The sequence below is a fragment of the Ursus americanus genome, chromosome 2, assembly GCF_024610735.1.
Source record: "Ursus americanus isolate L20-20 chromosome 2, mUrsAme1.1.p, whole genome shotgun sequence".
Taxonomy (NCBI): Eukaryota; Metazoa; Chordata; class Mammalia; order Carnivora; family Ursidae; genus Ursus; species Ursus americanus.
The window spans coordinates 9102462-9128612 of NC_142128.1; the positions used below are offsets into that span (position 1 = coordinate 9102462).

The 26151-nt window shown below is 57.4% G+C and overlaps 3 protein-coding genes across 9 annotated transcripts in view; 2 read left to right on the forward strand and 1 right to left on the reverse strand.

Moving 5' to 3' along the window:
- Positions 1–5122, forward strand: part of STYXL1 (serine/threonine/tyrosine interacting like 1) — a 67947-nt gene extending 62825 nt beyond the window's left edge. For all 3 annotated transcript variants that reach the window (XM_045786235.2, XM_087868055.1, XM_045786236.2), the window contains one exon: positions 4734–5122. In XM_045786235.2, coding sequence (XP_045642191.2) covers positions 4734–4865 — 132 coding nt within the window. In that variant the 3' untranslated portion in view covers positions 4866–5122. The remainder of the gene's footprint in view (positions 1–4733) is intronic.
- A 1074-nt stretch (positions 5123–6196) lies between these two features.
- TMEM120A (transmembrane protein 120A) lies at positions 6197–12122 on the forward strand. Its single transcript, XM_087868049.1, has 12 exons — positions 6197–6377; positions 7974–8092; positions 8306–8422; positions 10303–10362; positions 10557–10652; positions 10726–10815; positions 11009–11074; positions 11179–11240; positions 11343–11435; positions 11547–11611; positions 11715–11783; positions 11872–12122. Exons 1-12 carry the CDS (start codon positions 6297–6299, stop codon positions 11983–11985), a joined length of 1032 nt encoding a protein of 343 aa, XP_087724175.1. The 5' UTR covers positions 6197–6296; the 3' UTR covers positions 11986–12122.
- Positions 12123–12435: 313 nt separating this feature from the next.
- POR (cytochrome p450 oxidoreductase) overlaps positions 12436–26151 on the reverse strand; it is a 58475-nt gene continuing 44759 nt past the window's right edge. For all 5 annotated transcript variants that reach the window (XM_045786231.2, XM_045786229.2, XM_045786230.2 and 2 more), the window contains 14 exons: positions 22504–22552; positions 19103–19231; positions 17431–17580; positions 16763–16887; positions 16365–16454; positions 15891–15989; positions 14612–14728; positions 14398–14516; positions 14098–14279; positions 13857–14006; positions 13379–13649; positions 13150–13295; positions 12975–13060; positions 12436–12890 (listed from right to left, as the gene is read on the reverse strand). In XM_045786231.2, the coding sequence (XP_045642187.2) occupies positions 12746–12890; positions 12975–13060; positions 13150–13295; positions 13379–13649; positions 13857–14006; positions 14098–14279; positions 14398–14516; positions 14612–14728; positions 15891–15989; positions 16365–16454; positions 16763–16887; positions 17431–17580; positions 19103–19231; positions 22504–22552 (1858 nt within the window). In that variant the 3' untranslated portion in view covers positions 12436–12745. The remainder of the gene's footprint in view (positions 12891–12974; positions 13061–13149; positions 13296–13378; positions 13650–13856; positions 14007–14097; positions 14280–14397; positions 14517–14611; positions 14729–15890; positions 15990–16364; positions 16455–16762; positions 16888–17430; positions 17581–19102; positions 19232–22503; positions 22553–26151) is intronic.

Below are 26151 nucleotides of genomic sequence, written 5' to 3' on the forward strand. Positions count from 1 at the left end.
TTGTCTTTAACTTTTGACAATTTCATTGTGATAGGTCTTGGTGTAGATCTCTTTGGGTTCCTCTTTTTTGGAATTTTGTGGGCTCTGGATGTCTATTTCCTTTTCCAGGTTAGGGAAGTATGCAGTGTTATTTCTTCAAACAAATTTTCTGCCCCTTTCTCTTTCTTGTCATTGTGGGACCCCTGTAATGTTAACATTGATCCTCTTGATATTGCCCATAAGTCCCTTAACATATGCTCACTGTTTTCTTTTATTCTTCCCCCCTCCCTTCTTCCCTCCCTTCCTCCCTCCCTCCCTCCCTCCCTCCCTCCCTCCCTCCCTCCCTCCCTCCCTCCCTTCCTTCCTTCCTTCCTTCCTTCCTTCCTTCCTTCCTTCCTTCCTTCCTTCCTTCCTTCCCTCCTTTTCCGCTTTCATTGGATGAGCTGCACTGCATTATCTTTGAGTCTACAGATCCTTTCTTCCACTTCATGGAGTCTGTGGTTGAATCCTTCTTCTTCTTCTTCCTTTTTTTTTTTAAAGATTTTATTTATTTATTTGACGAGAGAGAGAGGGAGAGGAAGCACACGCAGGTGGAGCTGCAGGCAGAGGGAGAGGGAGAAGCAGGCTCTCCGCTGAGCAAGGAGCCTGGTGTGGGACTTGATCCCAGGACCCTGGGATCATGCCCTGAGCCAAAGGCAGACGCTTAACTGACTGAGCCACCGAGGCACCACTGCTTGAATCCTTCTATTGTATTTTTTTCAGTTCAGATATTGTATTTCTCAACTCTGTGATTTGTGTGGTACTTTCTTACACTTTCTGTCTCTTAGTTGGAATTCCCATTTTGTTCATGCATTGTTCTCCTGACCTCAGTGAGCATCTTTATGACATGAACTGTTTATCAGGTAAGTTGTTTGTCCCCATTTCATTAAGATGTTTTAATGAGGTTTTAGCTTTTTCTCTCATTTGGAATGTATTCCTCTGGTTTTTCATTTTCCTTGACTCTTTTGGCTTCTATGCATTAGGGACAACAGCCACCTTTCCCAGTCTTGAAGGAGTGGCCTGGTGTAGGAAATGAACCTTATGGTTCAACCCTTTCCTAGTTCTTGGTTGTCTCTCAAACATTGTCCCATTGTCTAAGCAGCCTGCTTTGTTCTTAGTGGCTCCCAGTAGTTGAGGGTATGCCAAGACCTATCAGTGTCCTAAGGGGAGGATCTCAGTCTGCACCTAGATTCAGGATGATTGGAAACAGCTTTGAAAGTATGTAAATATACCTTTTGCAGGGGAAGACTGGAAGGTAGGCGTTTCTGTCTGCTCTTTTTGCACTGAGCCCTGGGATGATAGCCAGTTAATAATTATTTCTTGTTTTGCTACTGTCCTATTGAAGCCATAAAACGCAAGCCCCACCAGCCACCTGCTTTCAGTATTTTTGGGTAGATAGCCAGAGTGGAATTGCTGGATCATATGGTAATTCTATTTTTACTTTTTTGGTAATTACTATACTGTTTTCCGTGGCAGTTATGCCATTTTACATTCCCACCAACAGTGCACAAGCATTCCAGTTTCTCCACATCCTTGCCAACACTTGTATTCTCTGTTGTTTTTTATTAAATAGTAGCCATCCTAATGGGTATGAGGTGGTATCTCATTGTAGTTTTTTTTCTTTTTTATTGTGTTAAAACACACATAATGTAACACCATCTTAACCATTTTTAAAAATATTTTATTTATTAGAGCACATGCAAGTGGGGGGTGGGGAAGGGCAGCACAGAGGGAGAGAGAATCTCAAGCAGACTCCATGCTGAGCGTGGAGCCGTACATGGGGCTCAATCTCACCACCCTGAGATCATGACCTCATGACCTGAGCCAAACCCAAGAGTTGGACGCTTAACTGACTGAGCCACCCAGGCGCCCCTTAACCGTTTTTTTAAAGTGTATAGGTCAGTGGTATTAAAATACTTTTTAGTGCTATACAGCCATCACCATCCATCCCCATAACTCTTTTTGTCTTGTAAAACTGAAACCCTATACCTATTAAACACTAACTCCACGTTCTCCCCTCCCCCAAGCCATGTAGCCACCATTCTACTCCGTCTCTATGATTTCAGCTACTCCAGGTACCTCCTATCAGTGGATCACACACTATTTGTCTTTTTGTTGTCTGGCTTATTTCACTTCTCATAATGTCCCCAAGGTTCATCCAGTTGTAGTGTGTGTCAGAATTTCCTTCTTCTTAAAAATAGAATAATATTCCACCATGTATGTATGCCACATTTTGTTTTTCTATTCATCCATTGATGGACACTCGGGTTGCCTCCATGTTTGAGGTATTGTGAATAATGCTGCTACAAATATGGGTGTACAAAAATCTCTTCAAGACCCGGCTTTCAATTCTTTTGGGTAGATACCCAGAAGTGGAATTGCTGGATCATATGGTATCTCTATTTTTAATTTTTTGAGGAATCTCCATATTTTTTTCCCATAGCTGCTGCACCATTTTACATTCCCACCAACAGTGCAGAAGGGTTCCAGTTCCTCTACATCCTTCCCAATGCGTGTTGTGTTCTGTTTTGTTTTGTTTTTTAATAACTACCTTAATGGGTGTGAGGTGGTATCTCATTATAGTTTTGATTTGCATTTCCTTAATGATTAGTAATGTTGAGCAAATTTTTTCATGTGCTTATTGATCATTCATGTATCTATTCTAGAGAAATGTCTATTCAAGTTCTTTGCCTATTTTTTAATTGGGTTGTTTGGCGTTTTTTGTTGAGTTTAGGAGCTCTTTCTATATTCTTCATATTAACACCTGGATATAAATCAGATATATGATTGGGAATGTTTCCTCTTATTCTGTGGCTGCCTTTTCATTCTGTTGATCATGTCTTCTGATGCATTGAAGTTTGTTATTTTGATGTCCAGTTTGTCCATTTTTTGATCACCTGTGCTTTTGGTGTCTTATCCAAGAAATCATTGCCAAATCCAGTGTTATGAAGCATTTCTCTTATGTTTTCATCTAAGATTTTTATAGTTTAAGCTCTCACATTTAGGTCTGCAATCATTTTGAGTTAATTTTTGTACATGGTGTGAGGTAGGGGTCCAGCTTGACTCTTTTGCATATGGATATCCAATTTTCCCAGCACTATTTGTTGAAGAGACTGTCTTTTCTCCTTCGAATGGTTTTGAAATCCTTGTTGAAGCCATTTGGCCATATGTGCAAGTGCTTATTTCTGGGCTGTCTGTCCTGTTCCTTTTGTCTGAATGTCTGTCTTTATGCCAATACCACACTGTTTTGATCACTGTAGTTTTATAATAACTTTAGAGATTTGAAATCAGGAAGTATGAGAATTCCAGTGCTGTTCTCTTTTTTCAAGATTGTTTTGGCTATTTGGGGGTCCCTTGAGATTCCATATGAATTTTAGGATGGGTTTTTCAATTTCTGCAAGAAATGCTGTTGGGATTTGGTAGAGATTGCACTAAATCTATAGATACTTTGGGTAGTACTGACAGCCTAACAGTATCAAGTCTTCCTATCCATGTGCATAGGATGTCTTTCCATTTATTTGTGTCTTTTTAAGTTTCTTTCAGCCATGTTTCATAATTTTCAGGGTACAGGTCTTTTATCTTCTTGGTTACGTTTATTCCTAGGTGTATTGTATTCCTTTTGATGCCAGTGTGAATGGAATTGTGTTGCTAATTTACTTTTTGGATTGTTCATCGTTAGTGTATAGATATGCAACTGATTTTGAGTGTTGATTTTGTAATGTGGCAACGTTGCTAGATTCATTTATTCTGACAGATTTTTTTGGTGTAATCTTTAAGGTTTTCTACACATAAAACCATGTCATCTGCAAACAGAGGTAATTTTACTACTTCTCCAATTTGGATGCCTCTTTTCCCTCCCTCCCTCTCTCCTTCCTCCCTTCCTTCCTTCCCTACTTCCTTCCCTCCCTCCTTCCTCCTTTCCTTTCCTTTCCTTTCCTTTCCTTTCCTTTCCTTTCCTTTCCTTTCCTTTCCTTTCCTTTCCTTTCCTTTCCTTTCCTTTCCTTTCCTTTCCTTTCGCTCTGGTTAGGACTTCTAGTATAATGTTGAATAGAAGTGGTGAAAGCTGGCGTCCTTGTCTTATTCCTGATCTTAGAGGAAATCTTTCAGTCTTTCGCCACTGGGTATGATGTTACCCGTGGGCTTGTCATATATGGCCTTTATTTTGTTGGCATGCATTTCTTCTCTTCCTAGTTTGCTGAGGCCCCACTTTGGCCTTTTCCTTTATCCTCTGTCCTCAGTCCGGATAGAGACCAGCTTGTCCTCTTCCCTTCTAAGGCGGACACCTGAAAGAAAGCAGCTTCAATTTCCCTTCTTTGAAGAACTCCCCCCACAGTTCTCTTCCCCTTTCCATGAATGTATCCGTTCAGAATGCAAACCTTTGCTGAGGCTGCTCTGTGTGCCAGGCATGGGCATGGTGCCCTCCTGCCCACAGGAGTTTTTACCCATGTTGCTGAACCTCACGGGAGCCATCTGAGAAAAGAATGATCTCCGTCCCCATGTCCAGCAGCAGAGGGGGTTGCTCAGAACAGAGCCAGCTCCTAGGACTCCTTGCCCTGATGTGTTAACCTCGGACTGCTGCTGTTGCTGTGTCCAGCCGTTAAGCCATGTTGCTGGCCTGTGGGCAGATGCCTCCTGTCCTGCCGCAGCTGGCTCTGGTATAGGTGGAAGGGCCCCGGTCCAATCCTGAAGTCTGCTTTCTCTCCTCGCATTGACAGAAGTCCTGGGCCTATGTCAAGAAGTGCAAAAACAACGTGCATCCCAATCGTGGCTTGGTGGCTCAGCTGTCAGAGTGGGAGAAGGTCGTCCTCGGAGACTCTGTCACAGACATCTTGGATCCACTCTACTGATCTCTGTGGTCCAGCTCTGGGTCCTGAAGAACCTCGCTTGGGAGCCTCTTGTGGGTAGTGGGCCAGGCTGTGTAACCAGGTTGGTGTGGAAAGAGGCCTTTGCTGCATGGAGTCCTGTGTCAGCTTCTGTGGTGGTTCTTCTCAGGCTCCTCGTTCACCTGGACCCTTTGGAGGCTGGCTGGGAGGAGCTCCTAGGATCCCCCCTGCCCTGTGTTTGTCCACGGGGGTGTCACAATGCCCACCCACGGGTAGAGATCCGCCAGACCCAGACTTGGCCCAGGTGCCAGGCTCCACAGCTCTGAGAGGCTCCTGGCACAAGTACACCTCATCCCAGGCCCCAGCACTCCCCACCACTCCGCCTGTTGATGACTTGTTCAGATTTCCTTTCCTTCCTCCCCACTCATTTCCTCCTGGCTGGGTTCCCCAAGAAGAGATTCCCACCCGTCCTATCTCCTACACCCATGTTTCTAGAAATTCTGAACGTACTTCTGAGCGCTGGCAGCACCCACAGCACCAGTCAGGAGAGGGCAGAGGATGGGACTGACAGGGAATTTAGGGTGTCCGTGTCATTCAGCAGACATTCCCTGCCACCTGCGTGCTGCTGGGGAGGGACATAGAGGTGAAGGCCATCTCACCTCCCAGGACTCTTTGCAGGAGGGTGGAGTTCCCCCTCCCGCTAACGGAAGCCCAAGCCCTCAAGGAGTGGGGTTTTGCTCTAACGATAAAGGCTTTCTGGTCAGCGTAGGCTTGGGATCTGTTAGGATAGGAGGTGGAACAGAGAGATTGGGAAGGCTGCAGGCAGTGACTCTGTGGGTTAGGGACCTCCTGGTGGGAAGGGTAGAGCCACTGGAAAGTTTCCGTCGGGTACATGGTGGGGATTAGGCTTGTGCATTAGGACTGGCAGTCTGGTGGCTGTGAAAGAACAGTAGCGGTGAGCCTGGAGGCAGGGAGACGGTAAAGTGGCCGCTGTAAAAATCCATCCAAGAAAAGAGGCTCCGAATCCTCTCCCTGCAGAGGCGCAGCTTTCCCAAGGACGAGAATGTTCGAGGCAGGGGTCACCTCCGTGGGCCTGGGTTTACTGCCAGCATGACGGGCCGGAGCTCTGTGGGCCCTACCGCGCAGTTGGCCCGACCGGCGGAGCCCCAGCCGGGAAGCACCGCCGCACCAGCCCCAGGCCCGCCGAGCGCCGCGGAGAGAGCGCCCCTGCCGCACTTGGCCCCGCCTCGGCCCCGCCCAGGGCCCGGATTGGCTCAGATGGGGGACGGGGCTAGCACGCTAGCGGATCCAGGCCTTTTCCCATTGGTGGTGGTGGCTGCGCGAGCCCGGAAGCGGACGGGGGCGGCGGCGGCGGAGGCGGCGGAGGCGCCTCGGGCGGGCCGGGGTTGCGGCGCGGTCCTTGACTCTGCTTGTCCCGCGCGTGGCCCGGCAGCCATGCATCCTCCGGCCCCGGGCCCGCTGGGGGACTGCCTGCGGGACTGGGAGGAGCTGCAGCAGGACTTCCAGAGCATCCAGGTGAGTGCTAGTGCGGGCGCCCATTGATCCTGAGCCACGTCTCTCTGGCTCGAGGTCAAGGGTCGGGCCGCCATGGGTCAGGCAGTGGGGGGTTCGGGGTCAGGGATCGGGGACCCTGGCGTCGCTCCGGAGGGCGGTGAGGCCCCGGGTCCTGGTGGTCCTAGCTGGACCCTCCCCTCGGCCTCAAAGGAGTGTCTCGCGGCAGCCCCCATCGCCCGCGCGGCCTCTGCGACCCCTGCGGAAACCCACTGAGCCTGGCGGACCTGGGGCCTTGTGCGCGCGGGGCGGGGGGGGGGGGTCTCGGAAAGAGGCCCCGACCCCTGCCCCGTCAACTCCCAGGGGAGTCGCCGCCTGAATCAAAGCCCGCCGGGCCCAACCTTGGGTCAGTCACTCAGCAAACATGCCGGGGGCGCCGCGCGGTCCCCGCACTAGGGCAGCGCTGGGGGGTCTGGGCTGAGTGCAGCCGGGGAGCGGCCCGGCGGGGGAGCGGCCCGGGAGGCGGCCCGGCCCAGGCAGGGGAAGTGGTGTTTAGGTGAAGTCCCTGGATGGGGGCGGGGCCCGTCCAGGGTGAAGGACAGCGCCCACGAAGGCAGGGTTATGTGGCTGCTGGAAGGAGAGTGAGGGGAGAAGCGGGTGGGCTAGACCCTGCAGGGACTTCGTGGGCCTGGACGGGATTGGAACCTTTCTGATACCGCTGGGGAGCTATGCGAGGAATCGTCTGGATCTGGCTTGTGTGGACCATTGTGCCGTTCTGTGGGGAGGCCAGCAGGGGAGAAGACTGCTGGTCTCTAGACGGGAGAAAGTGTTTGGTAGTGGCAGGCAGATGTGGCCCATGTTGGGTTTTGAAGAGGGTGTGGTGGCCCCTTTAGGGCATGAGAAACAAGACCTGGAAAGGGTAGAGCCTGGGCCAGCTGCGTACTTGGTCATGCCTTTGTCTCTCCTGGCAGACCTACTTTCCCAGCCTGGCCATCCCTGCCTGACCTTCCTCACACTGCCCCTTGTTGTCTCCAGGCTGCTCTTCTGGAAACTCACCCACCAGGGCAAAGTGCTCTGGGAAGCTTTGGGCCAAAGGTGCTGGGGGAGGGGTAAAAGGACTGGTCTTAACAGCAGGAGTTCTAAGGGTGAAGCCTGATGACCTTTAACCTGGGAGGCAGATGCTGGGAGTGCCAGAGCACCAGGCTTCTTAGACAACCCCCGGCCCCCCTGCTCTAGCAGGCTGGGTAGGCAGGAGGATCTGAGAGACCCAGAGTGGCCTTGGGCAGCCTGACTGGTCCAGGAGGTAGACCCTTGTGCCTGGATTCCAAACTCAGGGTGGGGCAGAGAGGGGTGGGGACAGCTAGTAGGTGGGCTGAGATGAAGCAAAGCTTCTGGGAGTTGGTCTGTTTCTGGGACAGGGGTGCTGTGAGGGCTTCTGGGCTTGCAGGGGGAGCCCCATCTCCTGGCCAGCCTGGGGGAGAAGGCAACCTCAGGGAGTCCCCTCGGCTGGCTGCCTCGTTTTCCTGCTCAGACCCTCCCAAGGAGCCCCGGGGGGAGTCCGTGCCTCCCCCCTCTGCCCAGCAGGCTCCGGCTCACTCTGGCCTCCTGCCCGATCCCCAGGAGACCCACCGGCTGTACCGCGTGAAGCTGGAGGAGCTGACCAAGCTGCAGAACAGTTGTACCAGCTCCATCGCTCGGCAGAAGAAGCAGCTGCAGGAGTTGGCTCTTGTCCTGAAGAAGTTAGGACCCTCCCCCCCCCCACGACTCCCCAAGCCTCCAGTAGCCCCGGGCCTAGGGCTGGGGCTGGCTGTCAGATCTGGGGCGGGTGGAGAGCAGGCACTAACTGCTGAGCGTCCCAGGGCATGGCTTCTCCCCTCCTGCCCCGCAGGTGTCAGGTGTCATACCTGGGGGGACCCCTGCGCTGACTCTGGCTTCCGTGGCCCCACCTACAGATGCAAACCCTCCCTTCAGTGGGGGGCCAAGGAGGCTGCCCAGGAGCTGGAGAACCAGATCAAGGAGCGCCAGGGTCTCTTCTTCGATATGGAGGCCTATTTGCCCAAGAAGAATGGGTAAGACCCCCGTCCACCTAAGCTCAGTTCCCAGGCGCTCCTGGGAGAGAAGCCTGAAGCGTGGTCTCCTCTGCTCGGTCACTTGGCCAGCAGATGATCCCTGGACCCCCTGTGGGCTGAGCAGTCAGGCACAGCCCTACTCTGGGGAGACAGCTGGAGCGACGGTGACAGCTCACGGAGACAGGTGTCTTGTGGCGGAAGGACAGGGAGTGGAGGAGCACAGTGAGGGGCGCCTCGCCCAGCTTGGAGGTCAGGGAAAGCGTGGAGGGTCAAGGAGTGAGCCTGGCAGGCATGGGAGGCTGGAAACAGCGCATGTGGCCATAGCTCAGGGTGGGAGGTGGTGATGAGGCCAGAGGGGAAGCCAGGCTCCGGGAGCTGGCCTTGGGCCCAGTACGGTGGGCAGGGCAGCCCTCAGGCCAGCCACGGTCACCGAGGGGAATGGCAGGGCCTGGTGCACAGCCCTAGGGTGAGTAAAAGTCATCCAGCGGAGGCCTGGGGCAGCAAGGCGGCTGGGAAGGAGCATGTCCCCGAGGGCGATGAGGGGAAGGAGCGGCTGGTAGCCTCAGATCAGACAGCCCGGGGGGTCAAGAGCCATAGAGAAGGGGCAGTGTCTCCTGGAAGTCAGGGAGACCAGCACTCTGCAGGGTGGTGGAGGTGGAAGTTGCTCATGGGGGGACAGAGAGCTGGGGGGCAGGCGAGTGTAGGCAGCTCTTCAAAAGCTCGGCTGTGAGCAGGAGGCGAAACCAGCAAGTGGAACTCGTGGGGGTGGGGGGGGAGGCTTGTGCTTGGGGGGGTCTGTGTTACCTGGCACCCAGGGGAGACTGGAGCACGTCTCCCTGCCGAGAGCACAGAGCCAGCAAAGGGAAACCCCTGGGGAGCTGGGAAGGGCGGGGCATGGGCCCTTCTCACTTGTGGGGTTTAGAGCGGGTGAGGAGGGGGCCCCCCGGAGATGTCAGCTGGGAGGGAGGGCTTAACACGGCCAGAGGCTGTGTAGGGATGGTGTAGGGAGCCGGTGGCGACGCTGAGAGATGGCCCGGTCCAAGTGCCCACTGCACCCCATCGTCTCTTCGCGGCCTGGGGCAAGTCCCTTAACCACTCTGAGCCCTTGCCTATGGCCCGAGCTTGAGCAAGAGCTCGTGTGTGGGTACGCTGTGTCGTGCACACGTGCGACTTGGTCACCTCTTGGGGTTCCTTTGGCAGAGAAGGGCCAGACAAGCTCTGTTGGTGGGAGTGACGGTGGCAAGAGTCTGGGGGTGGTGGGGTTGACCAGAAAGTGGCTGACGTGGAAGGGGGGCCTGGGGACTTGGCTGGCTCGGGAAAGGAGACCAGGATCAGAGGGGCCTGGAAGCCTCAGTGGGGGCCAGGGTCCGCCCGGTGAAACCAGCTTGGGAAGCTGGGCACTCAGGGTCAGAGTGCAAGCAGAGTTTCTGAGGGAGCCCTTCCTGGCTGGGAGGGGACCCTGGGGTGGCCATGGTGCGGGGTGCTGCGGCGGATTCAGGGCCGAAGGTTCTCGGAGCTAGCGGGAACCGGGGGCGGGGGTAGGTGGCAGGGCGTGGGCATGCACACAGGCATTGGGTCCCGCCTAGGCCCGCACGGGCAATGGGAGCTGTGGTCATGGCTTCCATGGGGCAGGAGAGCCCAGCTGCTCTGGAGGCTCTGAGGTGGGGAGCTCCGGGGGGGGGGTGTGTTTACCCCGGAGCAGGCCTGGGGAGCAGGCAGAAAGGTTGCACCCCAGAGTTTCCCTCCTGTGGAGCTGGCCTGCAGCACCCCGCAGGTCAGAACCCCAAGTTGCTGCCGTGGGAAGGCCGGGTGGGGGTGGCGGTGCCACTGGCTTTCTGCTCAGTGGGGGCTTCTCCTTACCTGGTGCCCCCCTGCCCTAGGTTGTACCTGAGCCTGGTTCTGGGCAATGTCAACGTGACACTCCTGAGCAAGCAGGCTAAGTAATTCGTTGTCGTGGGCTGGGTCCCAACCCTGCTCTCCACCCTCCCGGGTCCTTCCCGTCCTGCCCCCGCTTCCCTGGCTCAGCCCCGAGCCACCTGCCGAAGCGCGTCCGGAGCAGGACGCTCGCTCCGGGCCGCGGCGAGGGTGGGCCCCGCGGCGCCCCAGCCTGTGCCACGAGTGTGTGCCTACCCAGGTTTGCCTACAAGGACGAGTATGAGAAGTTCAAGCTCTACCTCACCATCATCCTCATCCTCATCTCCTTCACCTGCCGCTTCCTCCTCAACTCCAGGTGGGTGTCCTGCCGCGCGGGCCGCAGCCCGCTCCTGGCCGCCGCCGGCACCCACCCTCTGTGCCCTCCGCAGGGTGACGGACGCCGCCTTCAACTTCCTGCTGGTCTGGTACTACTGCACGCTGACCATCCGGGAGAGCATTCTCATCAACAACGGCTCCCGGTGGGCTCCCGGGGGGAGGGGGCACTGGAGCTACCCGGGGGTGCTGGGGGGAGGTGGGGGGGGGGCCGCGGGGCTCTGAGGGGCTGGCCCGGGATCGGAGTCCAGCTGCCTCCCACCCTAGCCTGGCTCCCTGTCCCCGAGTTTCGATCCTTGGGGCCGAGGGAACAGGAGTGACCGCGGCTTCCCAATACAGGATCAAAGGCTGGTGGGTTTTCCATCATTACGTTTCCACCTTCTTGTCGGGAGTCATGCTGACGTGGTGAGTTTGGCTCCCAGGGCCTGGGGGGCTGGGTGGGGGGAGCATGGGGCAGAGAGAGGGGCTATCCCTGAACTCCTTCCTCTTCCTGTTGCTTTCTGCCTCAGGCCTGATGGCCTCATGTACCAGAAGTTCCGGAACCAGTTCTTGTCCTTCTCCATGTACCAGAGTGAGTGTCTCAGAGGGCGCGCTCCTCTGGGGAACCCCCCACGGGGAGGGGGGTGAGGACTTTGAGCTCCAGCCCCGTCCGTTCTGCTGCCCCCACCCCCAGGCTTCGTGCAGTTCCTGCAGTACTACTACCAGAGCGGCTGTCTGTACCGCCTGCGGGCCTTGGGCGAGAGGCACACCATGGACCTCACTGTGGGTGAGTCGGGCACGGCCTCCCTATCGGGAATCCTGCCGGGGGCCTGGAAGGGCCTGTCCTTTCCTGACCACGTGGGGCTGAGAGACCGTGTCCGCCCCTTTCTCCCCGCAGAGGGCTTCCAGTCCTGGATGTGGCGGGGCCTCACCTTCCTGCTGCCCTTCCTTTTCTTTGGACACGTAAGTTGTGTCTGTGCCCCGTGCGTCCAGCCCGGCATCCCCAGTGCTGGCCGTGGGCTCTTGTGGGCACTGGCTTCTGTTTGAAACCCTCCATCCCTCCTAGTTCTGGCAGCTTTTTAACGCGTTGACCTTGTTCAACCTGGCCCGGGACCCCGAGTGCAAGGAGTGGCAGGTGAGCCTGGGACCCTGGGGCGGGGGAGGGGGTGACACACTGCGAGGGCCGGCGCCCGGCCCCGTCCTGACCCTTCTTCTTCCCCCAGGTGCTCATGTGCGGCTTCCCCTTCCTCCTCCTCTTCCTTGGCAACTTCTTCACTACCCTGCGGGTTGTGCACCAGAAATTCCACAGTCAAAGGCGTGGGAGCAAGAAAGAATGAGTCTGGGCCCGCCCGCCGTGTCCCCCTGCCCACCTGGCTCCCTAAGGCAGGAGTGGGAGCAAGAAAGAATGAGTCTGGGCCCGCCCGCCGTGTCCCCCTGCCCACCTGGCTCCCTAAGGCCCCCCTGGCCTGACAGGGGCTTTTGTCCCCTGTGTTGAGGGAGTAGGGGGCTCCCCTCCTCCGGGAGGGTCTCTTTTGCTCTCCCTGGGGTGTTGTGGGCTCTGTGGGCCCTGAAGGCGACGCTGGAGAGGCGGACTGGACCCTAGGCCTGCAGGGAGCTGGGGGCCAGCAGCCTGAATAAAGGAAGAGTGGCAGAGAGGCGGCTTAAGGTGTGTGCTCTCCGAAGGGTCAGGCGGGGGCCTCGGTGCCACCACCGCATGGCTTCTTGGGGCTCTGAGTTAAGTAGACCCAGGGGGAGACCCCAGACCTACTCAAGCACTAGCAGTCAAATACAGAAAACAGAACTTTATTCCAAGGACCAGAGATTATTTAAAATTATTTACAGTCATTGAAAATAACGTGGAGGGAGTTGGGGCCCAGCTCAGCTGAGAAGAGCCCCTTCTGTACTGCCCCCGAGGGCCCGAGTGTTCACAAAATACACACCCTTGACCCCGTGTGCCCGGCCCGCTGCGCCAGAGTGTGCGCCTTGGGCCTGGACCAGTCTGTCCCTGGGCCTGCCTCCCGGGGCGAGGAAAGTGATTACTGGGGGAAGCAAGTCTGTAGGGGCCCGAGGGGCAGAGCTAGGCGGCGCCAGGGGCCCCTAGCTCCACACGTCCAGGGAATAGCGGCCCTTGGTCATCAGCTTCTTGATGTAATCCACCGCCTGGGCGTGCTCCAGGGCCCCCCCGTCGGCCACGATGTCATAGAAGGTGTTCTGCACGTCCCTCGCCATGTTCCGAGCATCCCTGGGGCAGGAAGGAGGGGGCGCTGGGCAAAAGGGACCCCCCACGGGCGGGCCTCGTCCCTCCCCCTCCTCCGCCCACACTCACCCGCAGACGTAGATGTGGGCGCCGCCCTCGTGGATCAGCTGCCACAGGTGCTCCTTGTCCCTCTTCAGTAAGTGCTGCACGTAGACCTGGGGGCGGGCGGCACTGTGAGGAGGGGGGGCCGCCCCGGCGGAGTCCCAGCCCCGCCCCCGCCCCGAAGGCCGGCCCTCGGCCTCACCTTGTGGGGCTGCTCCCGCGAGAAGGCCACGTTGAGCTGGGTGAGGGAGCCGTCCCGGTGGAAGGCGGCCAGCTCCTCGCGGTACAGGTAGTCCTCGTCCGAGCGGCGGCAGCCGTAGTACAGCAGCGTCTCCCCCACCTCCTTGCCTGTGGGGGCGGCGGGCAGGGGTGAGCCGGGGCCTGGCGGGCGCGCCCCACCCCGCGGGACCCGCCCGGGCCCACGCGCTCACCCTGCTGCCGCAGCCAGGCGCGCTCCTGGATGAAGCCGATGAAGGGGGCCACGCCGGTGCCGGGGCCCACCATGATGACCGGCGTGGTGGCCTTGAAGGGCAGGCGGAACTGGGACTTGCGCACGAACATGGGCACCAGCGCCCGGCGGCCGTTCTCCCCCGCGGGCTCCTTGGCCCGCAGCCAGCTGGTGGCCACGCCCTTGTTGACGCGGCCCGACTTGGTCTCGTACTCCACGGCCACGGCACAGATGTGCACGGAGTTGGGGTGGACCTGGCAGGGGCGGGCGGGGTGAGCGCACGCCGAGGCCCCTTCCCTCCGGCCCCCTCTGCCTGTCTCCGCACTGGGGCCCCCCCCCCCCCGGGGCCCTTCCCGCCCTTCACAGTCCCCACAGCTCCTCAGAAGCCCCTTCCCATCAGCCGTCCTGCCTGGCTCCCGCCCGGGCCCCCGCAGCTGCGCCTTCCCCAAGCCCCGCCGCACCTTGGAGGACGAGGCGATGGAGTAGTAGCGGGCCTGCAGCCGGGGCAGCAGCTCGCACAGGTGGTCGATGGGGGGCCGCAGGGACGGGTAGTCCTGCAGGATGGCCAGGATGTGCCTCCGGGCCTCCACCACCCAGCTCAGGTACAGCTCCTGGGGAAGAGCCAAGCGGGGTGAGGCGGGGTCCGGGGGACGGGCGAGGGGGCGGCCCCCCGGGTGCCGGCGGTGGGAGGGACGGGCCTACCTTGCCCTCGCCCGAGGAGGAGGCCATCTTGCGCAGCTGCTCCTGCTCCGAGGGCTCGGAGGCGTACTGGGCCAGTTCGTAGAGCACGTTGGTGCGAGGCGGGTTGGTGATGTCCAGGTAGTAGGTGAGGGCCGTGCGGTAGGAGGTAGGGCAGGGGAAGGGGTGCTTCTTGTTGGACTCCTCTGCGGGGAGAGGGGAGGACCTGGGGTCAGTGGCCGCTGACCGGCGGGGCTGCTCCAGCCCCTGGAACCGTGGGGGCTCGGGCCTGGTCTGGGGGGCAGCCTGGATTCCGGGACTCACCATCGAGATTGTTCAGGGACATGACGACGTCCAGGTCGGCACCCAGGATCTCGCCGAGCTGGCTGACCAGGGTAGAGTCATTGGCTGGGTAAACGGCCACATGGTCCCCAGATTCATACCTGGGGGGTCGAGGGGAACGTGAGGCTCAGGAGGGGTCTGGGGGAAGGCGGCCCGGAGGCCCTGAGTGGGCTGGGGGAGGGGGCGGCTGCGGCACCTGAGTTTGGAGTCTGAGATGTCTAATTCCAGGTGCATGAGGTGGCGCTCCGTTCCCTGGTTTAGCTTCCGGTTGGTGGTGACCGCAGCCAAGAACGGATTCTTGGCATCGAAGGGGCTGGGTGGGGAAGAGAGCAGCTCAGTGATTGGCTGGGTCTTCACTCTGAATCTCCCTGCCCCCAAGGGACCCTTTGGGTTTCACAGAACACAGGTAATCTTAGAGCCGACCTCCAAGGGCCCAATTATGTAAAGGCTCTCCAATTATGTAAAAGGTTCTCCCAGCCTGAACCAAGGCAGTGCCCCCAACAACCCCCCAAAATGGGCAGAGCTAGGCTCTCAATTCCCCATTTACAGATAAGGAGACAGAGGCTGGCCCCTAAAACCGGGGACACTCTCCACATGCTACCTGTTTGTGGGCTGAGTGCACAGGAGAACGAGGCCCCCTTGAAGAAGGCTCCCCAAGACCGAGGGTGCCTGGGCCCCCCCGTGACTGTGGAGCAGAGCTCCTTCACCCCACACGCCCCAGACGGTTTTACTCTGCACAGTCGCTGAAACATGCAGTTTCCTTTTTTTTTTTTTTTTTTTTAAAGATTTTGTTTATTTATTTGACAGAGAGAGACAGCCAGCGAGAGAGGGAACACAGCAGGGGGAGTGGGAGAGGAAGAAGCAGGCTCCCAGCAGAGGAGCCCGATGTGGGACTCGATCCCGGAACGCCAGGATCACGCCCTGAGCCGAAGGCAGACGCTTTAACGACTGCGCCACCCAGGCGCCCCATGCAGTTTCCTCTTAAATCAGGGCCGCTGGTCTTAAATCCTGGGGATACCAGAGGGACTTTTCCTGGGCGGTTCCAGGGGTCCGGGCGGCACCCATGGGTAAGGCTAGTCAGGTCCAAAAGAGAAACACTGATTTTGGACAAAAAGGCCAAAGCTGAGGTGGGTTTTAAGGAAAGTGAGCCCTTCTGCCCAAGTTAACCTAGACCCACAGCCAGACTCACGGTGTCCTGGTCCAGGAAGTGCTAAGGGACCCCCGTGCCAGTCTACCAGCCATGGTGCCCTAGCCCAAGGGATCACTGGGAGGGGGGTGGGGCAGCCTCTGCCTCTCTCCTCTGGGCGTTATGCCCTCCTGCACGGTGGGGATGAATTCGTGGGTGCCCCCACCCCTGCCTGCTCCGAGACAATGGTGGAGATAAGGAGGCCCCACAGGATGGGCCTGCGGGGCACAGGACTGCCAGCTGCTCAGTGTGCCCAGGGCCCCAGGCCCCACGCGTGCTCTCTACTCACGGTTTCTGGTTCTCATAGCTCTTCAGACGGCCCATCTCTCCCGCGTACACCTTGGCTGGGTCTAGGTCTGTGTGGACCACAAGCTCATACTGGCGAATGCTGGAAAGGGGAGACAGGGTGAGGCGGGGAGGGGCCTGAGAGAGGGAGGAGGCTGCCTCAGGGACAGGACTGACACAGTGCCTGCCATGGGGAGGGTCCAGAGGTGGTGGGAAGGAGAGGGAGCGGACACGGAGGTGGGGAGGGCTGGGGTGGCCTGGCAAGCTGCAGGCTTCGGGGCCATTCTGTGAGAAGACAAGGAAGCCCCCCTGCTGCCCAGCACTTCCAGGCAGAGCCCAAGTGCCAGGACCTGGGACCCCCATGCTCTATGACTGAGCTACCAGCTTCTCCTGCTGTCCCCACCGGTACTGCACCGGGCCAGCTCTCCCACCCTGGGGGGTTACTCAGCCCCTGCCCAGTCCGCGGGCACACACTCACCTGGACTCTTCTCCAGTGGCTTCCACCCCAAAGTGCTCGCACACGGCCGGCCAGAACTGCTCTCGCCACGTGATGAAGTCCTCCTCCAGGCTGGCGAGAGGAGGGAATGAGCCCGGCCCAGGGAGCCCCGGCCCCACGCAGCTGGAAGGCTGCTCAGGGGTGTAAGCCGAGGTGCCGGGCAGCAGCTGGAGTGTCTGTGTGAATCCGGGGCAGCTTCCCCCGGGGCTGGGCCAGCCGAGAGGAGGGGGCAGAGCAAAGACGGGGGTGGGGGCTGCCTTCCTGTGCCCTGGCTGATGCCTGGCAGGAGGCTCGTTGACACATGGCTTTGCGCTCCCCTCCCCTCGTGTGCCCCAGTTGGTCCTAACCCCGTGGCTGTGGGGCGGGGGGGGGGCACTCACTTCCCATCATCATCGCCCATCCCCAGCTCAAAGATCCGCTGGGCGCCGAGCTGCTCCAGCCGCTTGTCCACGTACTTGCCCATGGCATTGAAGTGCTCGTAGGTCTTGTTCCCAAGACCAAACACCTGTGAGGACAGAGGAGCGGGTCTGAGGCCTGGTCAACAGTCCAGGGTGGGTATCCCCGGGCCGGCCACACCGCATGCTCGGGCCTCCACGGCTGCCAGACGCCTGGCACTGTCAGGTGGGCCGCCTTGTTCCCCGGCAGCGGCTGGGTTTTGGTGACGTGCAGCCTGTCAGCCTCAAGCCTGGGTGCGCAGCAGGGGCATCTCCCCCTCCCTGCCCGGCACTCCTGGGCCAGCCGAGTCTGGGCCAGCCTGCTCCACCTTTCTGGACTGTAGTCTCCCGCATCCTGTGCCCCGGGGAGGGTGAGGAGACGCTCTCCGCACAGGGCCCAGGCCAGAAGAGGGGGCTATCCCAGGAGCAGCCTTCCCCTGGCCTCCCCGCCAGGCCCCCCAGCTTGAAGCCCCCTGTCCTGACACCACCGCCTGCCCTGGCTGATCAGAACGAGGTGGGAAGGGAGGCTTTCCCCCTTGGACACGGGGGTCCAGAGGCCCAGGAGAGGCGTCACAGGCTGGGAAAGCCGCTGCAGGGAAGATGGGGTGACTCACCGCATACTTGACTCCAGAGAGATCCACGTCAGTCTCCTGGAGCCAGTCGTAGAAGTCCTGGGCATTGTCCGTGGGGTCTCCCTCACCATAGGTGGCCATGCAGAACACTGCCAGAGAGTTCTCGATCTCCGGCAGGCTGCCCAGGTCGCCCTGGGGAGACAAGAGTGGGGCCCAGGCCCAGAGACCATGACTGAGCCACGTCAGGTCTGTGCCTGATGGGATGCAGACAGGTGAGCCTAGGCCCTGCCCCGGGGCAGCTGCCAGCCAGGGGTGTCCCACAGGCTGTGGGACGGTGCGGGAGGATTCCGTCAGGAAGGGGCACTGAGCAGTCAGGGAGGGCTGCACGGAGGGGGCGGGTGTTTGAACCGGTGAGTGGAACAACTAGACGTTTGTTAGTTTTGAGTGGAGGGGGTGCATTTCCAGAGGAAACGGAACAGGCACAGATGACCACGTGTGTGGGCCTGGGTGCTGAGCCACCAGCCGGCGCTCAGAACCTGGTTCCCTGTGCCTCACGGCCTGGGCCCCTGGGGGACACCCTCCTCTTTCCACAGAGTCCTAGGAGCACAGTGGGGCCTGGGCTGTCACAAATTCCTAACCAACCATTAGCCAACTTAACACTGAGCTCTGCAGACAGAGGGGCAGCGGCACCGGTCACCGAGACCGAAGTTTAGGGGTGGAGCAGCTGGGGGGCGGGAGCGTGCGTCTGAGGGAACGGACCAGGGGCAGCACGGTGTGGGAGCTGCAGGCCAGGCCTGGGCCACAACCAACAAGGACCCCATCAGGGGAGGAGCAGGACAGCAACTCCGGACTTGTCCCAGGACCACTTGCTCCCAGCCAGGCCCTTCCCCTCCCTGGCCACTGCCTCTACCTGGGGCTGCAGGCCTGGCTGGCATGAGCTCTCCTGACCCCCCATAAATAGGCAAGCAGATGGCTAGAAGTTTCCAACGCTGTGCTCAGGGAAGGACGAAGAGCTAATACCGGGAGGTGAATGAGCAAGGCGAGCCTGCCCTGCACCCCCCTCCAAAAGAGACTGGGGGCAGTGGAAAGCAGGAAGTGGGCCGCGAAGTCCTGCAGACAGGCCTGGGGTGGCCTGAGAGAGCGACGTGAAGAGGGCAGCTAATGGGGGACAGGGGGATCCTGCAGCTCCAACAGGGGGCCTTCACCCCGAATTCTCAGGCTCCCCTGGCCCCTTCCCCTGGCCCTGTTGCTGCTCTGGTTACGCTTAATACACGAGTCAATACAGCCTCTTTTCACAGCGCAGCTGCAGGGCTCCATGAGATGGCCCCCCCAGGGTTGCTCAGGCCACGTCCCCTGCTGCTGCAGTTTGGGGATGCAGGGGAGAAACGGGAAACACTTCCTCCCCAGACTGCTGAGACCCATTCATTTTTTAAGCCACACCCAACCCATTAGGTGCTCCAGTCCAATCTCCCCGCGGTGGCCAGCTTGGGAAAGCCCGTGGCGTGCGGCGCAGGGAAGGCTGGGCGTGCAGGGCGCTGGGAGCTCACACTTGCATGCCTGGGGCCACCTAGCGGCCAGGACCAATGACAGGAGATGCCCATTCCTGTCCGTCCCTTCGGCTGGCTCAGTCCTTTACACGTCTCCATGCTCCGGACGCCTTCGCCAATGCTACTGGAAAGGCCAGGAGGGCGGGCCAGGATGCGGGGGTGCTCACCAGGTCATACTCCTCGGGGTCTGCAGCCATGCCCCGCATCCCGTAGCGGTGGGCGTCCTTGGACAAGCGGTTGGCAAACTCCTCCGCTGTCCCCGTCTGGGAACCGTAGAACACGATGATGTTCCTGCCCTAGAGAAGGCCAGACACACACGGTCAGGGAGGGACCGAGAGCCACAGGCTTCATGAGACTCCAGGTGACCGCAGGGCAGGCTGGGCAGGGGGTGTCCCTCAAGGGGACCCTCTTCCTTCCTGCCTCAAGCCCTCCTAAGTCCCTCTGGGGCGATCCTCTCACTGCCACAGCTACTGTGGTGGACGGTGACCGAGGCCACCCAGACACGCAGCTGCTGAAGAGCACATTTTGGACAGATTATTAAATGACATGGGGAGAAAACACAATGTAATAATGTTCAGTAAAAAAAAAAAAAGTGACCAAACAGTATGTACAGTATACTCCCATTTTGTTCTAGACCCACATCGCGCGTACCGCTATGCGTTCTGTTTATACACACGCACGAGGGGAACTACGCCAGCAGGCTCCACGCAGAGAACTGGGGGTGATTACAAAATATTCTTCCTAGAAACCCAGACGATAGGAAAGACACCCAGTGGACGGGCTCCCATGCTCTTTCGTTACACCTGCTGCCTCCTGTGGCCTCTACGGCAGCTGTTGAGAAGCCGGACCTCCATGTCCCAGACTCCCTTGCGGCTAGGGGTGCCGCAAATTAAGCCCTGCCAACTGGACGTGCTCTGCAAGATCCAGAAGGCGGAAGCGAGGCACAGGCCACCTACCAGTCCCTTTATGTAACATGAGGTTTCTCTGCGGGAGGATTCCAGCGCCCTCAACCCCTAGAGTGCTGTCTGTCTGGTTTTTGCACGGAGCCCTAACGTGTGGGTACAAATGAAAAAAGAAAACGTACGGATTATAATTGCTTTAACTGTTCTCAGACCTCTTCTATTTCCTGAATGTCCTACAGATCATCTAAAAAGGTCCTTTTAAGTAATCGTTACAAAAACTACTTAGTAAAACAGGGAAGTCTTAGGATTTCAGGTGAAGAGGACAAAACAGGATATGAAATCGTACCTAAATGTTTACAATGGCATCAAAACATATGAAGTACTTAATGATAAGCCTTCCGAGGAATCTGCAAGATGGGTGAAGGAGTCAACCGAAGTGAGAGGCATGGAGTTTGCACCGAAAAACTCAACATCCAAGAGCTCCGTCCTCCCGGCATCAATCCAGAAACCAACATGAGCTGGTGCAACATTCGAAGAGCTCTTTCCACCTCTGTAACTTCATCCTCGAGGTCATATGGAGAAATAAATCCCTCCACTGGAACGTGATTTCGCAATGAGAAGGAAAGCAGGGCCAGCACACGCCACGAGGCTCAGTGAAAGGGGCCTCCCACGAGAGGCCACGAAATGTCCCCAACAGGCAACTCTCTAAGTGGCCCAGAAAGTGGATGAACGGTTGTTTCGGGCTGAGGGGGGGTGCGGGTGAGGAAGTGGGGAGTGGCTGCTAATGGGTTCAGGGTGGCTTTTGGGGGTACAGAATGTTCTAGAATGGACTGTGGTGGTGGTTAGTGCACTGGGAATACATTAAAAATACTGAAGTGTATATGTGGAAAGGGTGACCTGTATGGAATGTGAACGCTATCTCACTAAAGCTGTTACCCCAGACAAATACATATAAAATAACGGCCAGGAAAACAGGAAAATAAGAGCCAGGGTGGGGTTGGGGGCGGGGCCTAGCAATACGGAAATTAAAGCAAGCTTTGTAAAACCTCGGTAACTGAAACAATAGGATACTGTCCACAGACAGCCAGATCAACGTACCATGACAGGAAAATCTAGAAAAAGGCCCAAATACGTATGGGAATCATGTATTTGATAAAAACCAGTGGGGAAAAGATGGATGCCATTGCACGGAGCTTAGCGGTGCCCAAAAGACTAGCCCTGGGTCCATGCCTTGCATCGTACACCAGGTTAAACTCCCAACACGCTGAATTTTAATTATGAATAATGAGAAAGTACTAGAAAGCACGGAGAAGAAAACGTGCAAGAATTCTTTTTCTCTTTAGAGTTAATGACTCAAACTGCAAATAACTCACAGTCCAGAAGTCACAGGAAGAATAAAGTGCACTGGATAACTTTACACGGCAACACACACACACACACACACACACACACACACACACACACATGATGAACCAGGTCAAACACAAGCTATTAACTGGGGAAAATATTTGTGACTCGTATCACAAACAAGGGGTTAATCTCCCTCATCACTTTAAGGAATTCCTCGAGAAGGATCAATCCTGAGAGAAGAGTGGGCAAAAGATCTGAAGAGAGAATCTATAAAAAAAGAAATGCCGTCATAACACACGGAAATCTGCTGAAACTCATTCATAAGAAAAATGCAAACTGGAAGTACACGGAGATAGCTTTCTTTAACCTAGAAAACTGGCAAGACTCCAAACTTGGGCGCTAACTGTCCTGGCAAGGCTGCGGGGCAACAGGTTTGCCCATACGCTGCTAATGAGAGTGCGCTGGGGTGACCCCGGGGGTGGGGGTGAGGGCAATCTGGCAGCTTCTATCACAATTACAAATGCACACACCTTTGGAGCCAACAATTTCACTTCTGGCATTTTACTGTATTTGCAGATGTGGCCATTGGTCTCCAGGGTCCCAGCAGCATCATTTGTAAGAGCTCAAGGTTAGAAATATTCCAATTGATTGTATTCACGGTCACAGAATGAAATCACTACGCGGCTACAGTAAGGGAGGAGGGAGGGGTCTTTGAACTGTTACGGAAGGAACTCTAACACAGATCTGAAAGTTTAAAAAACAATAGGTACAGAAAAGCATGGTTTACGACAGTGTATGTAAACATGCTGCCTTTCTTCGTGTTTTGATTGGTATGCGCAACAGGAGTTCTAGAAGGGTCCACAAGATGCTAAGAACAATGGTCACGAGCGGCAGGGACAGGGGAGAGGCTACCCCCTGAAGAGTCTGCTCGGGATTTTAAGCGTGACTGTCGTACTTTCCCATAAAACGAAATACTTCAACAAAACCAGAGAAGACCGTAGCTGGGCTCTGGTCCCAGCTGTGTAAGGTTTCTACCTGCTCGAGTCCGGGGCCTGGACCGGGAGGGAGGACAAGGGACGGCCCCTGAGTCGGAGGCAGGGCTAGTCTACAGTGCGGTTGCTTCAAGAAGTAAACATCCAAAAAGGAAGGTAAGCCTTTCGGGCAAAGCAGAGCAGCTTGGGGACTTCGGTTAGATGAGAATTTTCGTGCCCACTCTCCCCTCCCATCCGGTGGAGCTGGCCTCCCTCCCCCCCCCCCCCCCCCCCCCGCCACCAGGGCCACGACCCCTGGCGGAAGGGCACAGACAGACAACTCACCGTCTTTTTCATCTTTTCCACAAAGCTGCTGTCTTTGACAGAGGAAGTCCTGAAAGAAAAAAGTAGCTGATGGGCATGGGATGCGCACAGCCCCGGGGGCAGGGCTCTGAGCTCCCCTTCTGCTCGGCCTCCCCGCGTCCTCTGCAGCGAGTCCAAAGCCTCTTGAGATGCCACCACAGCCAGAGCCAGGCCCTCCAGCCCCGACGGACGAGAACAAACAAGGGTCAAGGACATTACTCCCGTCCCTCAGCATCCAGCCAGGGGTCCCGAAGGCCCTGTCTCACCTCCAATCCCCGGAGGCTCCCACGGCCACAGACTGGGGCACACAAGTCCGTTCAGAAGCGCCCCCCCCCCCACCCGCCACGTCCCTCCACACGCCATACTCCTACGTACCGATCTGTATGCCACTCCCTCTGTGATGGCCCTCAGCATCGTGTCCCACTGTGGCCTCCAGCCCAGTGCTCCCATCCACTGCCTCACCCCACAGACCCCTGCTCCGCCCCCAAGCCCCTCTTCCTATCCTGCCCTGGGGCCGCAGTGACTTGTTCCCTTCTTTGTGGCCGTGGCACCTTCTAGAGCCCTGCACCTCGTCCTCTCCACAGAGCAGCACCACTGCCGGCCCACCGTCCACCTCCCAGCTGCTGGCCTCCTGCCCCCCTTTCCATTTCCTGTCCTTTCCCTTCCCTTCCTCCTTGCCCCAGGCCTGCGGGGTCATCTACAGAAGCCCCGTGCGGGGCGCCTGGGTGGTGCAGTCGGCTGAATGTCTGACTCTTGGTTTTGACTCAGGTCGTGATCTCGGGGTCGTGGGATCGAGCCCCATGTCAGGCTCCGCGCTCCATGTGGAGTCTGCTGGAGATTCTCTCCCTCTCCCTCCTGCTCGTGCTCTCTCACTCTCTAAAATAAATAAATAAATATTTAAAAACATAATAAAAAATAAAAAAGGCACCCGGTGAGCCTTGCCAGGGGCCCTCAGGCCTATGACAGCAAGGCGCAAAAACAGAGTGCTCTCTGAATAGCAAATCTTCGGGATGTGGGCAATACGGTGACAAGACTGAATAAAGCTAAAATGTGGTTGTCTCCATTCAGAACGGCACCGTTAAGGAAATGAAAGGCGAGCCAGGGCACGGCAGATGTTTGCAGCTTCTGCGTATCTGACAAAGGACTTAGGTGGAGAACATAAGAAAACCCTACCAATCAGTTAGCAAAAGATGGCTGATCCAACAGGAAAACTATCAAAAGACCTCAAGCACTTTATTTTTTTTATTTTTTTAAAGATTTTATTTATGTGACAGAGAAACAACCAGCGAGAGAGGGAACACAAGCAGGGGGAGTGGGAGGGGAAGAAGCAGGCTCCCAGCGGAGGAGCCCGATGTGGGACTCGATCCCGGAACGCCGGGATCACGCCCTGAGCCGAAGGCAGCGCTTAACGACTGAGCCACCCAGGCGCCCCCTCAAGCACTTTCTTAAAGAGAGCATCTGGTATTATTGTCGAGGGCTGTGGCATTACTAGTCACCAGGGAAACAGAAAACAAGACCACGGCGAGGTGCGCCGTGAAGACAGCCGAAGCTGCTGGGGCGCCCTGTGGCACGGCTGCTCCCGAACGCCGCACGGCAGTCTCTTCTGTCCACCCACAACCCAGCACCCCACTCCCTGGTGCACACCGGACAGAGCACAGCGGTGCCCGTGCACCGGGATACGCGCATAGAAGGTTCCAGCAGCGTTTGACAGGTGGGTGCCAAATGGGAAACAACCCTAATTAACGTCCACCCGCAGGAAAACCAACCAACCAACCAACCAACCGACTGCGGCATATTTAGACAACGGAATATTCTCCACTGCAGCATGAATGGACGATCACTACATGCCCGAGGATGAATGAGTCCCAGGGAGGCAGGCTGAGTGCGAGAAGCCGTGGAAGAGAGTGTGAATACGACTTCATTATACAAAATCCCTGAACAGGCGAACCATGCACAGGGACCGGAGTCAGGACACGGTGAGGGACAGCAGGGGCTCCCGGGGCACCAAGAACACTCCGCCCTGATCTGGGGGGTTGTTACCCCTTGCTCACGTGCTGACATCATCTCTCTGGGTGTACCTTTCTGTAGACATTCTATTTTAATACAGTTTACGCTTCCACAATTTGCTTCCAAAATCCACTTTTTCCCCACAAACACCACCCCGGGCAGCCCGCGCTGCCACTGCCAGCCTGCCGATTGGCCACCGAGTGAACTTGAACCTGGGCTCTGCTGCTCCTCAGCTAGACAGCGCAACTAACAAATACCCCTTGGCAGGCTTCTGCCAATGTCACATGAAGAAAAGGACAGGAAGGGTGCAGCGCTGTGTCCGGGGGCACTGGTGCCCACCTTATAGGGAGGCTGCCGGAGGCCCAGCAGCGGTATTTGTTTGGGGCCAGTACGGGGTCAGGCAAGGGCCCAATCCCAGTCTGACTTCAAGGTCTTTGCCCTTTTCACGACATCCGGTGGCCTCCCGAGCACAGGAGCGCGTAACAAAGTCACACGGAACACGCACATGCTACCACCTCATGGGAGTGCTCTCGTGGGGGCCAGCGGGCTGGAGTCCGTGGAAAGACCTACAGGGAAGCTTTCTTTCAAGGAGGACTCTGCCAAGCTGTTCAGACACATGATTTTGCAAACATAAAGGTATCTGAAGTTCCTGTCTACGCCCCCCAGGTTCTCACTACATTAGGTCCAGGATCAGAGCCATTTTCAGGGCCCCAGAGGTCAAGGGCATTACCTGTGGGGCCCCACGGGAGGCAGCTGGGGGCCGCTGCCCAGACCTTCCCAGCCAGACACAGCCCCGCCGCCCAGGAACCCGGAGCTGGCCCTCCTTGACTCCCCAGCACCGCACCCAGTGCCCTCTGGGCAGGCCCATCCCTCAGGCCCGCACCCCAAGGGGGTCTGGTGTCTGGACATCTCGGACCACGTGTCCAGCTTCTGTCCCTGCCCTGCCACGAACAGCCATGTCTTCCCTGCCCTGCCGGTTTATGTTCTGTCCAGACCAGGACGCTGGCTTCTCCTGGGGCTCAGGGCTGGGACTCCCACCGCTGCGTGCCTGCCGAATTCTGAGCCATGAGGACGGATGAGCTTGGCTGAAACAGAAACTCAAAGGTGAACGGATGCTTCAGCGTCAGCCAGCGAGGCACACATCGCGGATGAGACGCTGGGAGAGAAGAGCAGGGACGAAACCACACGTGATTTCCCTTTGTACATGGACATGGACGCACGAGAGCCGCTCATCTGTGCTTTTTAAAAAACGGTCAGAACGGCCAAGTTGACAAGGAGTGAGTTTCCCCTCAAGCAAAAAATGAAAACAAACAAAATGCACTTAGTTTGACACCTAAAGAGCGTGAGGCTTGAGTTCTTGGAACGTTCACGGGTATGGAATGCTTTCTCAGTTGCTCAACCACGGCCAGTGAGTTCGCCACGCAGAGACACGGTGTCATGGAAGCTGGTCACCGCCCAGCTGTGTCCCCGCAGTGCTGACCCCGACACGGCCTCCCTCACACGCGGCCGCTTCTGGGGTAGATGCATGACCCACGGAATCAACACAAGAGTCTGGGTCCTTAACAAACGGAATGCGCACCATTAATTATTCCCAGAAACAGGGCCTCCCGAGAAATCCCCCAG

Coding starts and splice junctions, on each gene's coding strand:
- TMEM120A (XM_087868049.1), top strand. CDS start 6,297: ATGCATCCTCCGGCCCCGGGCCCGCTGGGGGACTGCCTGCGGGACTGG. Junction 6,378..7,973: donor AGGACTTCCAGAGCATCCAG/GTGAGTGCTAGT, acceptor CCCGATCCCCAG/GAGACCCACCGGCTGTACCG. Junction 10,816..11,008: donor CTCATCAACAACGGCTCCCG/GTGGGCTCCCGG, acceptor TTCCCAATACAG/GATCAAAGGCTGGTGGGTTT.